Here is a 16,199-nt window from a genome sequence, read left to right on the forward strand (position 1 = left end):
CGTTTTCACAATTCAGTGGAAAAGGTAACTAAATTCACTTACTAAAGTACTGTACTTAAATATTTAGGTACATTTACTTCTAATACACTACATTTATCTGATATAAATAATAAACCAATCCATACGTGCCTACATACCATTTTTTAAAGGACACCTGAAAACTAGCCCACAGGCTGGCCATTGCGAAAACTCAACTTGTCCAGTAATAATACAATGCTTTAAAATAGTGTTTAGATAACTTAAACTATTGGTTGACGAAACATGTTTTCAAATATAAAACATACAGTGATTTTAACATACTTATCACAGTGAAAAAGAAGGGAAACACTTTTAGACATGGTTCTGTAAACTGTTAAAATTTGAGATTTTGTGTGTTATACGGTGCAAGAACTAGATTAATCTTTCTGCCTCACTCCTGCACTCTGTTACTGTCTCCACTAAATCTCCTGACCGCATTTCTTCTTCATGTAAGACTATCTCTCAATGGATATTACAACAAGTGCCGCTGTCAGTTATGATTGTTCAATTCTACGGGCCACCGGCAACTCCAAAGCTCATTACTCAATCACTCCCATGAAAAGCACAAACGACAGAGTGGTGACAAGTCGTTGTTTCCTGATGGGGGTTGGACAGGCATGAAAGACAGGACCACTGAGCTCTCAGACATATTTCTACAACCCTCGTCAGTTCGCCTCTGACAGATTTAATACCACAGAGCGAAAAACGGATCGACATTCCTTTTCACTGACTTTCCACACCCACTCACACATGTGCACACACTGGGCATTAGTGCGTTAGTATTCAGGAGAAGCTCCTGTGCTTTGTATAAATACACATTACCTCATCCATAAACAGCACAGGAGTCTCGCTTAGTCATTCTCATTGAAGCCCGCAGCCCTGAGCTCAATAATGAGAGGCCCTTCTCTACAGCTGATTATAGCCCGATCACACCTGCTTATGGCTTTCATTAGCAAATCAAATCCAGTTGGGAACCAATAAACAGATGTAACAGTGTGCCCTCATCTAAGAAGCACAGCACTAATTGCATGTGATGTTCATATAACACAGCTATGTGGTTTTGTGATTGGTGACCTTTAATTGATTGGTGTCATTTAACAGAATGACTTCAAGGGATGCTAGCCTGCTTAAGTGTCCCTAAGCAAGACACTTTATCTATCTACACATCCAAGAGACACAAAGAAACATTAGCATTAATTTGGAATCATGATTCTGGTCACCTGATTAATGTAAGGGCAATATTCTCAAATCTTTTCTACTCCTGAGGGAAATATTTGGCTGCTAAATGCTCCATTATGTTCACCAGTTTATCTGTGTGTGTCTGCTGTTTGTTGCTGGGCAGGTAGTATACAGTGGGGTTTTAGAGCTTTTTTTACTGAAAACATCTGCCGGAAAATGACGCCATGTGAGCAATAAGAGTGAACCCAAACAGTAAAGTTGTGGGCCAGACAGCTGAGGGGAGCTGTAGATTTGAGTTATAACCCAATTCACATTGTCACATTATCATCTTATACATTATTATAAAAGTGTCCATTATAGCCAGTATTTTATGAATGTAAGTTCTTTCTCCACCAACACCTGAGAAAAATATTTGGTATTTTAGCTGCTAAATGCTCCACGTTCACCAGCTACCCGCTAACCTTGTCTGTATACTGTTAATTGCTGAGCAGGTAGCGTAAAGTGGGTTATCTGATCTTTTATACTGAAAACAAATGTCTGATGTGGCTGCACACATGGCTGATGAAAGCAGAGTTGCTGTGTGGTGTTGTAATAATGTGGACAACATCTTTTCAACCAAAATAGTGATCCAAAATAGGCTTAAAGCCTCTATGGCAACTGCAGAGTTAGTCTGTAATGATTGGTGCGTCTGTCACTATGACAACTATAGTCATATTAGTCATTATTAATATAAAGTATACTGATCGTTGCAGCTTTAAGAAAACAAAACACGAGAAACTGAACCATCAGTTAAAAGGAACTGTTTTATTGGACAACGAGAACTGTCTTGGCCTTTTGTAACAGCTAATAAAGAAATTGAAATAAAACCAATGCAGAAGTGCAGGCTGACAAACCAAAAACACAACAGAAAATTCAAAGTTGCCAACCTACACTAAGTTATCGCAGCAGCACACTCCAGTAGAACAGAAGAAGAAAAGAGCATCAGAACATGAACATAATGAACCTTAAAAAAAACATTCCAGTGGTTGGTGTCATAGATTCATCTTTCTTTGCCAACTGTGGAAAAAGACATTTCTGTCTTTTGCAAAGTAATCAGAAAACAGTGTAATGCTACAGCTTTTACAAGTAGACTGACACAAAAACTCCTCATGCCATTACCTAAAAAGACATGATTCAAACCACAGTTTCTAAATATTATCCTTCTACTGTAGCTCAACAGCACATTTGGCTAAGGTGTAGCCTGATCTACACAACTGAGATGTTAACATTAAATCACATTAACAATCTATAAAATAAAAAACAAGAGAATAGGTTAACCGTACGTTTTTGAAAATTAGAAGTGGCCACACTGGCTTTCATGTTTCCCATGTGTTACAATTCTATGAGACAGTCTGTGCCAGGGTAGTCTGGGAGGTTAAGCTCGTATTTTTTCTGTATGTCATAGGGCAGGAAGCGTCCGGCCAAGAAATGCTTCCCCGAGAAACTCATGGCACACTTCTTTGGTGCTGTAAGTGAGATGAGAACATCTGGATTAATCCCGTCCTGACTCGGTTCTTCTACATCCCAACCTGAGGAAAACAGAAAGGAGGGAGAGAAAAAAAAAGACATAAGGAGAGGAGGATTGTGATCATTTTGCCTGTTGTGCTCACACTCAACAGGTAATGTATTTGGGGCTAGATAAGCTCACACTAAACTGACTGTAGCATGAGATTTATCATCCACGTGTGCCTCCAGACTTGGAAAACTCCTGCCTGGGAGCCAAGGCTCCTCGGGAGCTGCCTGGAGGCCCATCTATCATGTTGTCTTTCTGAGCCTCCAGCTTGATATCTACAGTTTGTATGAACACTTACCTGAGGGCACATCCACACTGACAATGGGGGTCTTGATTTGCTTCAGGGTCACCAGAATACCAGAGTAGGGCTCCTTAATGTTGGCACAATCTGCTTCTGGGCCCAGCATGGCATCAATCACTAGATTGTAGGCATCGTTTATGAGCTGGACCTAAACAGAGCAGACCTCAGCATGAATGAATGAAGGGTTAACTTCCTGTACGTGAGTCACCGAAATCAGTGGTTCACAAGATGAATTTGAGTGGTTGCCAGATGAATAACAGCATAGTGGAGCAACTCAGACAATCTGTTGAGCGGTGATATAGGGTCACAAGCCAGACGTTAGTGGTCCCATTCAAGAAATAGTGCGACACATTCCCTTAATACAGCTGATTTTGTTTTTTTAATGTTTGTAGTAGTAGTTTGTAGTTTGTAATGTTGTTTATTGTGTAGATTAAACAATTGACATGACATGTTAATTTGTGAGCTTTAAACGTGCTGGTTGATGGATTTGTTACCTTTAGACAGAGCAAGGTTGATTGTTTCCCCCTTTTTCCAGTATTTGTGTTAAGCTAAGTTAACCGACTATTAGCTATCAAATTACTTTTGACAAGAAAGAAAGCAAATAAGCACATTTCCCCAAATGTTGCACTACTCTATTAAGCAAAGCAATTTTCACTGTTACAAATTAAACCACAGTGCATACTTTAAATTAAATGATGGATTTTAATCTTTCAATCAGACTTTATAACAATCAATAACACCACTAAAGGCTCTTGTAACATGTGTTATTCTGTAAAATGATGCTGACCTCTGTGGGGAGGTAGGAGAGGAAAGGGATGTCCATCTTCTCACACTGAACTGTGAAGTCCTGGTGTAGACTTTGAGAGGAGCGTTTAGGGTGGTAGATTGTGGGCTCATATTCCTGTGTGAGAGGAGGATGAGGCAAGAGAGAAAAACACAAGAACAGAGAGAAGGTTACATAATATTGACACTAAAGCCTGTGATTTTAGCCAACATATGATGCACCAGTGGCCTTCAGTTCACGACAAGGGAAAATACTGGTGACCAGTGATCAGAGGTTTTGGTTTCCTATGGCCTGCTTCCTGAATGAATACTTCCCTTATAAACTGGAAGCTGAGAGGAGTAGAAATCCAGACACCCACAGTATGAAAGGCCTGTGATGCTCAGCAGGAAGCACCTGTGATCCATGACCTTTACAAAGTCCCAAAGATAAATCTTAAAGCCTAGGAACCACTGTCAGTAATATGAGAGTGGGTGTTAGTTTGTGTGTGTGTGCATGTGTGTGTGTATTTGAGTGTTTGATGTAAAAAGCACATCTTTCTTTCAAAAACATAGTCCTGGATAAGTATCTACATAATTACCATTAAAGGATCAGTTCACCCAAATGTTTTTCTCGCTTACACCTAAAGGTAGTAAGCCATGTTTTGTTTTACTTGCCCAGGGTTTGAGAAATCCCTCCATCCATTATAATACAATGGAGGTAAAAAGGAATGTTGTTTGTAGTGCTGCACAGCATAAAAAAACTGCATTTAAAGATCTGTCCAGAGCAATGAGCCATCAGTCTGGATAATCCACAGAACACACTGTCAACCGATTTCATTAGGACTATTTCTTTGGTAGGCAGTAGGTCCAGTGAAAACTGTTGACAGTGATGTCTTTGCAGAGTAACTGGGTCATTGATTTTGGACAGACACATTGCTATTGAATTGTTGTCGCAGTTTTTAGCCATGCTAGCAGCATGTGGCTATGTTATTCTGTTTCAAGGTCATTCCACCACATCGGTCCAGATTGAAATATCTCAATAACTATTGGATTCTACTCTAGCGCCACCTAAAAATTATTGAATGGACTGCCTTGGGTTGGACTGTTCACACTGGAATCTGATATGGACCACATTTCAAAAAATAATGTGAGCAGCCAAACAAAAAAATCTAAGCAATAAATCAGAATTGAGCGCTGAGGCTTACAGTGTGACTGTAGTGGTGTTGTGAGACGTGTGAAGTGTTGTAATTTGTCTGCACTTCACATGTGCATCAAAGTATATTGTGAAATTGTAATCCTGCTAATAATCCCCATTTTTACTAAATGCAACTGTAATCTGTCATCTTCTGTAACTGTAACGAATGACTGTACACTTTTTTTGTATCCTAATTACCTAACTCTTTTGCATTTAATCCGTTACCACCTAAGCCTGCATAAATATACCTCCTGTTGTCATTTGTGTCTTTTATCTCTGATTTAAAAAAAGTTGCATATTGTGTCTTAACATCTGCCCAGTGAATCCTAATGGAATCTTTAGCTGCTTAAACCAAAGACCATTTTCACAGACATCATATGAAGGAATCAATAAATAAATAAACAGTTCTTTCAAATGAGGCTGAGCCGAGGCTGCCCTACAAAGGAAGTGATCTGTCAGGTCAGGCAGACTGCTGCCTCCTTGGGGATCTTAAACCAATCAAACTGCCACAACCACCGATCAGCTGACGTCATCTCCATCACGATCTCTACAGAGCACAGAGCCAGCTGTGTGTGTGTGTGTGTGTGTGCGTGTGTGTGTGTTCCCCTCGGGGTTCAATGGCCCCTACATGCCCTTGACCTCATCAGTAAGTACACCATCAAACTGTGTGAAACTAAGGAAGAACTCAAAATGACTGTCAGTGTCACTGAGCATGAACAGAAATGAGCTGTGAGACAAAAACAAGCAAAGGGTACACACAGGGTCTTTTTCCAGTTAATGCTCACATCTAACAGGGTTACACTTCCTCTCCCTGAAGGATGCTGGTGTTTTGAAGTATTTTGTTTTTATACACAGAGCATTAGAAATGAAGGGATGAAGTCTGCAGCACAATAATGGAAAAAACAACATGTGATTTTGAAAACAAAATATGAATTGTTGCACATGTTCACCATACCTGTGTGCTCCAGTCTGTTTGTGAGACTTTACATGTACATTATTTTTTGTTACAATATTATACAATAAAAAATATTTGCATTTTGTTCACGCAAATTATGATGTAATTACCATCATCAATGTAAACTTTCCACGCAGTGATGTCCACTTGTTTTGATATGAACAATACAGTGGAACTAATGTGCATAGGACTTTCTTTTTAGGTTTTTTATTCTCATCCAACATTAGCTTTGATCAAGGAATATGTGTGTCTTCTGGTATGCAGCATTGTGTCCCCCCCCAAAAAACCTAGCAGCGGAAATAATCAAAGATGCACAACAGACTCAGACACAACCTGCTTTTGTGAACACGGAGTGACTTGGACTGACGTGAGAAGCAAGCTGGCCTGTTTTCCTGCAGCTGATCATTCATCTGTATGCTCTGTCTAATCACATTCACAGCTCTACATCAGGGGCTTAAGGCTGTGTGTGTCTGTGTCTCACGTGTATCCTTGCATGTCTTCCTGCTGACAGGGATCACATCGCACCATGAAAAACATACACTCTTACACTAGGAGAGTGATTCACAGTCCAAAGTAAGTACTCAAGTTTCTCAAGTTAGAGCAAACTCAGACAAGTGTGGTCCCAATCGGCCTAGAGTGCAGTCACTTTGAAAATAATAATAATAAAACCTCATTTATATAGCACATTTCAAGATGCAATAAAATGTTTCACAAATACACAGGAAAGACAGACACAGAATGTAAATACATTAGACTAAAAAAAGCCAAAGGACATAAAATAGCACTTGAATGATAGCTTTAAAAGAGGGAATTGATGTGTAATTGTCCTAAGTTTTCATGGAGAAGCTCCTTATTCATTTCTGGAGTTCCAGGGTAAAATATATCTCTCTCTGAGCTGACCTCTGACCTCTTCCTTGGCCTTAAGATGGAAAAAGACAGAGTAGCAGGCAAAGGAAGAAAGAGAGAATCCACTGAGAGCCACCGGGTTGCTCATATCCATCTAACATGGTTTTAATCAGAACTATCAATGCACAGTAAATCTAGCATGTCAGGCGCATATGGTAAAGTATATAGATGCATTCCATTGTAAACCAGAGATCCCAAAAACACATATCCAATATTTCCCGTCCAATAAAGTCATAGACTGCTTAGGACTACAGAACCGAGTAGTGCTGTCAGAAAAGAAACAGCTCAAGTCCTGATCTGTGATATGTTTGGAGAGGATGGATCTTGCCTCCGAAAACAATTAGTCTTGAAATGTCAGTCAGTATGTGGCCTGAGGGGCAGACATCATGGTCATGACATCATATCGTGGCTGCAGAGAGTAAAACACAGACAGCTTTAACGAGAGTAACAATAGCATGATATCATGACTGTCTGAGTGCCCTTGCAGGGAGGGTAATAGGATAACTGCTGTGAGCCATTTACAGGAGCTGAAATGAAATTTTGTCAAGCGCAGAGGGCCTGTATAGGGGATCCCCTGTTAGTCCTGATGCAAGTTAAAGTTTGCAGGATAGTTTTTTCTATTGTGATAAATGACTCAGTAAGCACCAGACTGTGTTTTACAATGGATTATTTGTCCTGTCGTTGAATATAATAGGGCTGTGCTGCTGAAAAGGTTGTTTTCGTGCACTGTAGTTTACTTACAAATATGCGCAGGTGTCGGGCACACACCAGGCCAATGGAGCCATTTTGATCTGGACCACAGATCACCAGCACGGTTGGTTGCTTCTTTGCTAGAGAGCTGAGAGGGTAGGCCTGGTAGAGAGAGGGTAAGAGAGGTAAGCATTTAGAAACAGGACCTGATGAATGAGGGGAAGGAAGATGTAGTGATAGAAGAGACACAGAAGAGAAAATAGAAAGGGTTCTTGATAGAGAGCAATAGTGAGACAAAAGCAAGAGAAGGACAGATCTTCATCAGTATTCAGTATTTATCCTTCAGACTCAGGCCTCTTATTCAGTGCAGGTCATCTGATCTGTGCCTCTGCTGCTCCATCATACTCAGAGTGCCTGACTGCAGCATGCCAGGCATGCCAGACGAGAAATGGAACCAGCTCCATGGTCTCTTCCGTCCACGAGAAAAGGTCCAATCTCATTAAAATAACCCTGGCAGTAGTGGAAAAAAATACCGGTGTCCTCGCCGTGGGATGCTTCCGTATATGTAACACACTTTCCGTCTCGGCCCCGGCTGCAGAGGGCTGCTGGCATCTGCTTCGTTTACTGGCCGCACATTCCCTTGTAAATCACCCTGCACCTTCTTAAACGAGTCAGGTATTTGCCTGCGGAACTGTCAACCTGAGCGGCTAATCCTCCATCTCAAACACCTAAACAAAAGTGCTGTGTCTGTGTGTGTGTTGTGTGTGTGTGTGTGTGTGTGTGTGTGTGTGTGTGTGTGTGTGTGTCATGATCATTACTAAAAGCCCCAAAGGTGTCTGCCTTCACTTTCCACAGATTCTTCAATCTTGTTGCTACATTATGGATTGTTAGCTGATGCTTTTAGGGGTTTTTGGTTCAGTGTCTGCACTATTACATTATACAGGAACAATTGTTCATCGCTGTAAAGGTTACAGCATAATTTCATAAACTGGAAGAAGACCTTGAACTGAGGCAGACAGTTCACAGAGGCTCCTGGAAATCCTGTCCAATTAGAGCCTAATAAATGTGTGTCAGAACACAAGTCATAAGTCTAGTTATCCCAGTTTAATCACCACTATAAGTAGTCTATGACTGCAGTTCACAGTAATGCTTTATATCACAGCTCACCAATTACAAGTAGTGCAAGTATTTTGTAATTATGGGGCACATATAAAAGAGTCACAGTATAACTCATGAGTAGAAGAAAACAAGAAGTCTTAAAATAAAGTAGTAACAATGTTGGATTTATTGGGAACTAAATGAATAATGATACAACTACACAATTACTATATTTATATAATAATTACGGTGTAATCCAATTAATATAAGGTGGTAGGCCTTAAGACACATGTAATTCACCCCAGGCTAGCAACACCTTTTGTTTTGTCTTTTATGAGCTTCTCCTAATAAAAGAAAATTGGTTCTTTATTGTGTATCCTGTGATTCAAAAAGTAGTTATTGTTATTGCAATAAGTTTATTTCAAAAATGTTGATCCCCGCAAATGTTTTTTGTACCCTGTAATTATTTCAAATTGTGATATAAGTGCACCATAAATATTATAATTACTCTATGGTTTGCCGGCTGTAATATTAATTGTTGCATAATTCAAATTAAGACTCCTGCTGGTTCTAAAAGGAAAATCCTACATGGTTGATCCTTGGCCTCCAAATTTTGGAGATGAGCTTCAAGTAGGCAAAAATTCTGCCACCGCACATAAAATCCATTTAATTCCACTTCCACTAATGCATTCAGCACAGGAGAAAGTTCATATGGAGAAACAAGCCATTCCCCACATTGTATAATTGGATATAACAAGACTCAGAACGCATTAACTAGAGCAATGAATCCAGGAGATGAGACAGCAGCAGTTATCTCCATCATAACAGCTCAGCTGAGAAATCCTCACAGAGACACAATGAGATGGAGGAGAGAGTGTTATATGAGGAAAGAGGAGCAGGAAACAAGTGTTAAAGAGGGGGACAGAAAGAGTCTAAAAGTGGAAGGCAGTAAAACAGGATTTTCATTTTTTATATCTAATGAGACAGATGCTCTTAGTGAGTTTCACACTGTGAAACCTGATGTTAATGACACATCTCACTGAGTTAATCTACAGTGGCACCCTCTATGGAAGTGTGTGTGTGTGTGTGTGTGTGTGTGTGTGGCATGCCAAGATTTCTGAGCAGACTTGCTCCCTAGAGGGAGATGCTCCCTGTAATTACTGCAACCAGCTATTAAAGACTAACCATCTCTGATAGGGCTGCCCCCCACTGTGAACTCACTCATACAGGTGTTACTGGACTAAAATAAAACATCTATAGATTCAAGGAACAGAGGGCTGACTATAAAGCTGCATCAATCACTGTATTTTATGTTAATGATGGATCAAATGACTATGTGTATGGAGACATGGTCACTTCAGAAATACTTTAAATACTTTAACTTCTAGTGAGACTGTGTTTCATTTTATTTTTATGTTCATTATTTTGGTTTTCAGGCTCATCAACCATGTTTCCAAACTCCTCTGATAAACCCACTGTAAAGTACTTTCTCAATGCCAAACGGTGAACCCAGTGTATTCTTTTCTCAAATTCTTGTTGGTGAAAACCACAGCTAACAGGTGAGTGAACATATGGATACATTCATAAGGTGGCCAGAAACACAACTTTAAATGGATGCTAATGTTGCTTCATGTCAGCTGGATATCTAAATAGATTTTCACATAAATATAGAAATAGAACTGTAACATGTTAGCCAAAACAGCTCTATGAGAGGTAATATGTCAGTATTATATCTAGAGCAGAAAAGTGAAATAATTCTATAAAATAAATATATTCATGGTGTGAAAAAACTTTATCAAGCTACATTAGATTGGTCCCCTTGCGTTTCTCTCTTTCTCTGTCTTTTACTTCCCTTAATGTTTTTCAAACACACAATAACTCCCATCAGGAGGTTTAATTACCTTTTGTCTAAATATTGAGGACCGTCGGGAGGATCAGTGATATCAGTGCTGGAGCCATTTTGTGCTTCTGGAGAAACCATTAGAGCCCCACACTGTTGAAGGTAAGCAGTTATAAAGGGAGCATGCCAGATCAATTCAGACAGCACTCTGATATGTTTTGAAGTATTTGTTTAATTTCACTTGATACACAAGCTTGATTCACTCTAGCACAAATCTATCCTAACTAGTAATTTACTGAGCCTTCAAATGGATCACTGGACAAGCGAAGCAATTATCAAAGGAGGAGATAGGGAGCATTTCCAATAGGTTTCTGTCTAGTGTATTGGTGTTGAAAGTGCTCTTTTGTTTGTCTGTGTGATTTTTAGCTACTTTAACCAAGATATTAAAAACAACATGCAAGTATGATCTTATTCTCTGTTATTTTTATGTATTACACACACAAAAGGCTGTAGCATGGCCAAAACACTTGTACAGATTTGTAGCCAGATTTCTTTATTTATATTAAATATCTTCATATTTCTATGATACACTTTATTCCAAAATAATGTCATTTGTTTCAATAAAATCAGCTCCAGTTTAAACTGCCTTGGCAACAAATTAAATGTCATCACAGTATTGTTTTAGAAAAACAAGGTTTTATGGCTCGGTTTTAGCCTAATAAACCTGTTCACATGTTTTCCAGTGTTTGAGATATTTATGATATTTTTGATGTGTAGGAGGTTTCTACAAGTGCAGACAGATGGTTTGTTGCATCTGCTCAGCAGGTTTGTAATCTGGTTGCTTCTTTTTATCTGTTCTTCTGTAGAATTTATTTATTATTAAATAAACTATTTGCTGTGGAGTTGACATTTACAGCAATTTATCCAATTTTCACATATCCATACATATAAAATTAAAATAGTTTTGCAATAGCAAACACTTGTAGGAAGCTTTAGTAAGGTTCCAAATAAAGAAAGGTGAGGAGAATGCAGGGTCTTGTGCAAAGCATTCCAAGGACCCCCCTCACACTCACAATCTCTCTCACACACCTAAAAACTTGGCTGTCTTGATTGTAATGAGGTCTCTAAGGGAATATCTCTTTGAAATAAATGCTAAAGACACATGTTCTTTCACCTCCAATCAGCCTGAAACACACACTGAGCCTGAGAAAACACGATCAGGGTCCTAAAAACACAAATACACTCACATGTGCAGAAAACAGTGCCTTTAATGTTTGTACTAGAAGACCAAACTAAAGTCCAGGGGCTCCTGTAAACTATAGACTAATTTATTGCTGCGTGGTAACGAAAACGTCTCCTGTCTCCATTCAGGTGTTGAAAAGCCTCAGACTGATACAGAAACACACACACACACAGTCTGGAACTGGTGGCTGCGGGTTCTGCTGCTGTGGAACAGTAAAGGGATTACTTACAGAAAACCTATAATCTATCTGGCAACCAGAGGTGTAGGTGTGTGTGTGACTGAACACATGGTTGTTTGTGTGGTATACTTGGAAGCCAGCAGCAGTAGGCCAGCAGTGAAATCAGACTGTCTGCATCTCCTTCTACTGTAATTTTCCCTAAATAGCAGTGATGTCATGTAAGCAGTAGCGTGCTGCTGGCGGCTGTGGGCAGCAGCAATCCACAGCGTCCTCCTGGCCATGTTTGTCTAGTAAGGCTAAGCTGTTGGGGCTGCTGGTGGAGGGCCAGGCATGGGGCCAGCGGTGGCTGATGATAATAGAGGGGATGTGGATGTGGTGGGTTTAATCACACACTCTGAGGGGAGAACACAAAGTCTCTACTTCTGACTGATGCCTGCCTCAGCTTTTACATGCCCCCTGTTTTCCATTTCACTTTCTTTAAACTGTTGCTGTTGTGTCTGTCTGTTTCTCACCCCCCAAGAATGTAATAATAGCTTTATTATGTTAAACGATATACAAGTGTATTACAAAACACTAATGGTTATTAATAAGAAATCCTATAAAGTCGAGCAAATTAAAAGCATGAAATCAGCTCCAACCATTAATGCAATAATGACTAATATGACACTAAAACACTAAACTAACATTAATTGCATTGTTGTTTTTTTGAAACTTTGGGGGAACAAGCAACAAGCAGTAAACACAACATTAGCTTATCATCATCTTATAAAGTTCATATGACGCACATCAAGGCCATAACAATGGAGATGTCAGCGACTATCTGCGATATTTTGTAGATATGTGGGCCCTAAAATCAAAACAGGAAGCTGAAAGACACTAAAATGCTTAGAGGTAGGTGATTGATAATTATGAGCGACACAATTCACATTACAGAGTTATTTGATCCATTGTTATTTTAAAAATATTGATTAGTGCAGCTTTAACATGTTTACAATGATATCATAACAATGCATCTATGACAATGTGTAATGTGAAAGGCATTGCTCATAGGGATGAAGCGACAATTATACCGATAAGTATCACCCAAATGTGTTGCTCCCCTCAGCTTTGATAGTGAGACTCAACTCATTGTTTAGCTGTCACGCCAGTTTTGGTTCACTCCCACCACTTTCAAAGTGTCATTTTTGTCACAACAGGCAGTTGTTTTTAGTGAAAAAGCTCTAAAAACTTACTGTACACTACCTGCTCAGCACCAAACAGCAGAGAGACAAAGTTAGTGACTAGCTGGTGAACAAAGTGGAGTTTTTAACAGCTTAAGAGACCGATTTTTCCCTAAAGGAGTTGGTGGAGACCAAAAACAGAGCTAATAGACAGTGACTATTGGACATACATACAGATACCGGCTTTTCTGCAAACAAAACTGTTCTAAAAGATAATTCTAAAAGGTTGTGTTCATAACTTGTTTTTGCTGCTCCCACATGGCCAACAAATCTGTTATTGCAGATTTAAATAAAAACATTTTTCTTGAGAAATCATAATATCACGTTAGTTACCTCATTCTGTTTTCATTGTCAAAAACGACATTATTCTCTTTCTTGCTATTTTGTCTCTTTGCATATTTATTCATTGTATTCAAGTTTTTCATTGGTTCTTCCCTGGTTGTTTCTCCTTGTCTGTTCTGTCTGTCTCTTCTTTTGCTTTTTGCTTTTTGAGGGGAGTTATAAAAGGTGTCTCATTAAACTGCTGTTATTACTTTTCGATCGATGTGTTTTTTGGTAACTTTTTCTTGTAAAGCACTCATTTGTGTTTCTGCTTCTGTCATTCTCTCTCTTTGTCTCTTTCCTTCTATTTCTCTTCATCCCTGCTTCTGACAGCAATGCAAGGTTTCATGTGTCTTGTAGCTCAGACTCCTATTCATCATAGCCTGTTGAAGAGCCCACTGAGGAAACCAGTGGTCTGGTCAAAGGGAACCACATGTGTTCCTAACAGCCCTCCACGGACACGGACACGGACACGCGCACACACACACACACACACACACACACACACAGTTTGACATAGTCCAGATCACAGAGAAGAAGAGTTGTGGTTTTGGACTGGTGTGGTTGAGGAGCGCTGCCACAGAGTGAGCTCAGGTGTTCTGCCCCGAGGTCAGCTGCTTAAATGTTTGGAAGTAAATGTCACACAAAGTTAGAACACTTCCTCCACGTAATAATTAGTCATTTCGTTTGGAAGTTAATGCAAATTAGGAAAGTGTAAGTGCCAGCAGCTGTGACTTTTTGCCCTCTCGTACAACCAAACAGCCACATCAGGACAATTTTTTGTGGTGACTACTGAGGCTCGCAGTGACAGAATGTGCAGCGGCTTTTCTAAAAAAGTGAGATGAAATGTGTGACCTTCAGAAATGGCATGCTGAGTGATACACTGCGTTGACTAGGCCTATTAAACGGATTTGCACAGGGGTGGGTTGGTTGAGGCCACAGTTTGATTTTATTTGACTCAAGCTTGTAACAGTGGTTCTGGGTTGGATGACTTTATACAAGAAAGGACAGTCATTGTAGCAGTTTGCATGACTTCCCTTTGATTTGACCAATTTTTTCAAAAGCTTTTTGTGAATTCAAAGGAAGAAATGCAAGCTCTGTCAAAGAAAGGCAGTGGGGCTTCCATGGTGGCAACCCCCCCCCCGTAATCTGATTGGCCACCCGGTGTGGGCCCCCCCAATGGGTCATGACTCGGGTAATGGTCAATCATTGCGCTAATTGTGTGCCGTGTCCCTGGCTGTCGCAAAGGTGGTTTCCTCCTTTTTGGAATGGCTTGAAGGGGAAAATGCCACCTATTGATTACCTGATTCCTTACAAGAAAAACAACAGGAATCTAGGGAAAAACCTTTTTTTTGTTTTTTTCCCAACCTTGCCACTGTTTCCAGTATCCAGGGGTATTTATTTTCAGCTTCACACTGGTTGAATTTTTGGCTAAAAAGTTACTGAATCGATTTCAAGTCACTGAATCGTTTCGGATCGTATCGTTCTAAATGAACCAATATCGTCCTTGAATCGTATTGGCAACCACGAATCGCCAATTAGCATCCGTTGTATGTTTCGCGTTTTGTGACATGAATTAACAGTCAACAACAGAGTATCATATCATTGTTGCCACTGTGATGTTGGTACAGTACAAATAACATGATTAATTGTTGTTACCCCCTGTGCCCCCCACCAGAAAATTCTCTGGACCCGCCCCTGGATGCACACTGTCAGCAGTGTGGGATACTTAATTGCAAATATATTTGTATTGAGCATTTAGGGGTATTGCAGTAGTCTTCCTTGTTAAATAATAAATTGTAATATTTTTAAACACATTCTGGAGACATCCTGTCATCACGGGAGACATCTGAAACATGATGTCCCGTTGAGTGTGAATACTTAGTAGTAGTAGTTTCCCAAGTTACCTTGCTTATGAAAAACAGATAAGACAGAAAACAGCCCCTAGTGCAATTACATCAAGCAGAGTATATTAAAATTATTTTTCAACAATTGACTGTTACAAGGTGGCTGTATAACACTCCCAGATGGAATGTGTCTTTACGGTTTTTAATCTATTTTCAGAGAAAGACGTACATGTGTGGAGTCTACTTCCAGGTGGCTTCTGGTTTAAGATATAAACTATTACATAACAAATGCAGAATACATTATGCTGCTTTTGCTTAGGTAATCATGATGATATTGTAGATGTGTTTAGTTATCATACCAGAGTGAAATGTTTCTGTGCTGTTAAGAAGTCCCCCTGCTGTAAATATTTTCATACAAACTTAAATCTCCCTGAGAATGAAAAATCTGTGGTTTGTGTTGTTTGCCCTGTCATTTAGAAGCTATTCCAGCAGTAAACAATACATAGTACATAAGGATGGATGGTACTGTTGGCAGAAAATTTTACCTTTGTATTCCAAGTGAAAGCCAGTGTAAGAAACAGACCCATCACTGCGGAATGCTAAATGCATGGTATTCGAACTGCTCTCTATCCGCTCTGGGAGTTTGCTGTCCTGGAAGCTACCAATCAGAGGACTGTTGCTATCCGGACCATCATAGATATACAAAAAGTCGTAGTTTGGCTCAATATTGAAACTAGACATAGATAAAGAAAAAAAAACACAGTTAGGGACAAGCAATAGAGGGCAACAGATGGCACAGAAAAAGTCAACACGGAACATTTTAGATTGAGTTTCAGCCAGGTTATTTACAGTTGCTTTTGTTTTTTATACTAAAAAACATTCAGAAAGTTAAAA

The 16,199-nt window shown here is 39.6% G+C and overlaps 1 protein-coding gene across 1 annotated transcript in view; it reads right to left on the reverse strand.

Annotated features, from left to right (window-relative positions):
- Positions 1 to 1,999: 1,999 nt before the first annotated feature.
- The window catches only part of yjefn3 (YjeF N-terminal domain containing 3), a 41,249-nt gene continuing 27,049 nt past the window's right edge, over positions 2,000 to 16,199 (reverse strand). Inside the window, exons 3-6 of the mRNA XM_035653715.1 lie at positions 7,610 to 7,720; positions 3,838 to 3,951; positions 3,048 to 3,198; positions 2,000 to 2,765 (exon numbers count right to left, since the gene is read on the reverse strand). Of these exons, the coding sequence (XP_035509608.1) occupies positions 2,569 to 2,765; positions 3,048 to 3,198; positions 3,838 to 3,951; positions 7,610 to 7,720 (573 nt within the window). The 3' untranslated portion in view covers positions 2,000 to 2,568. The remainder of the gene's footprint in view (positions 2,766 to 3,047; positions 3,199 to 3,837; positions 3,952 to 7,609; positions 7,721 to 16,199) is intronic.

Source organism: Morone saxatilis, unplaced genomic scaffold (genome assembly GCF_004916995.1).
Source record: "Morone saxatilis isolate NCDOM2014 unplaced genomic scaffold, NCSU_SB_2.0 Contig12, whole genome shotgun sequence".
Taxonomy (NCBI): Eukaryota; Metazoa; Chordata; class Actinopteri; family Moronidae; genus Morone; species Morone saxatilis.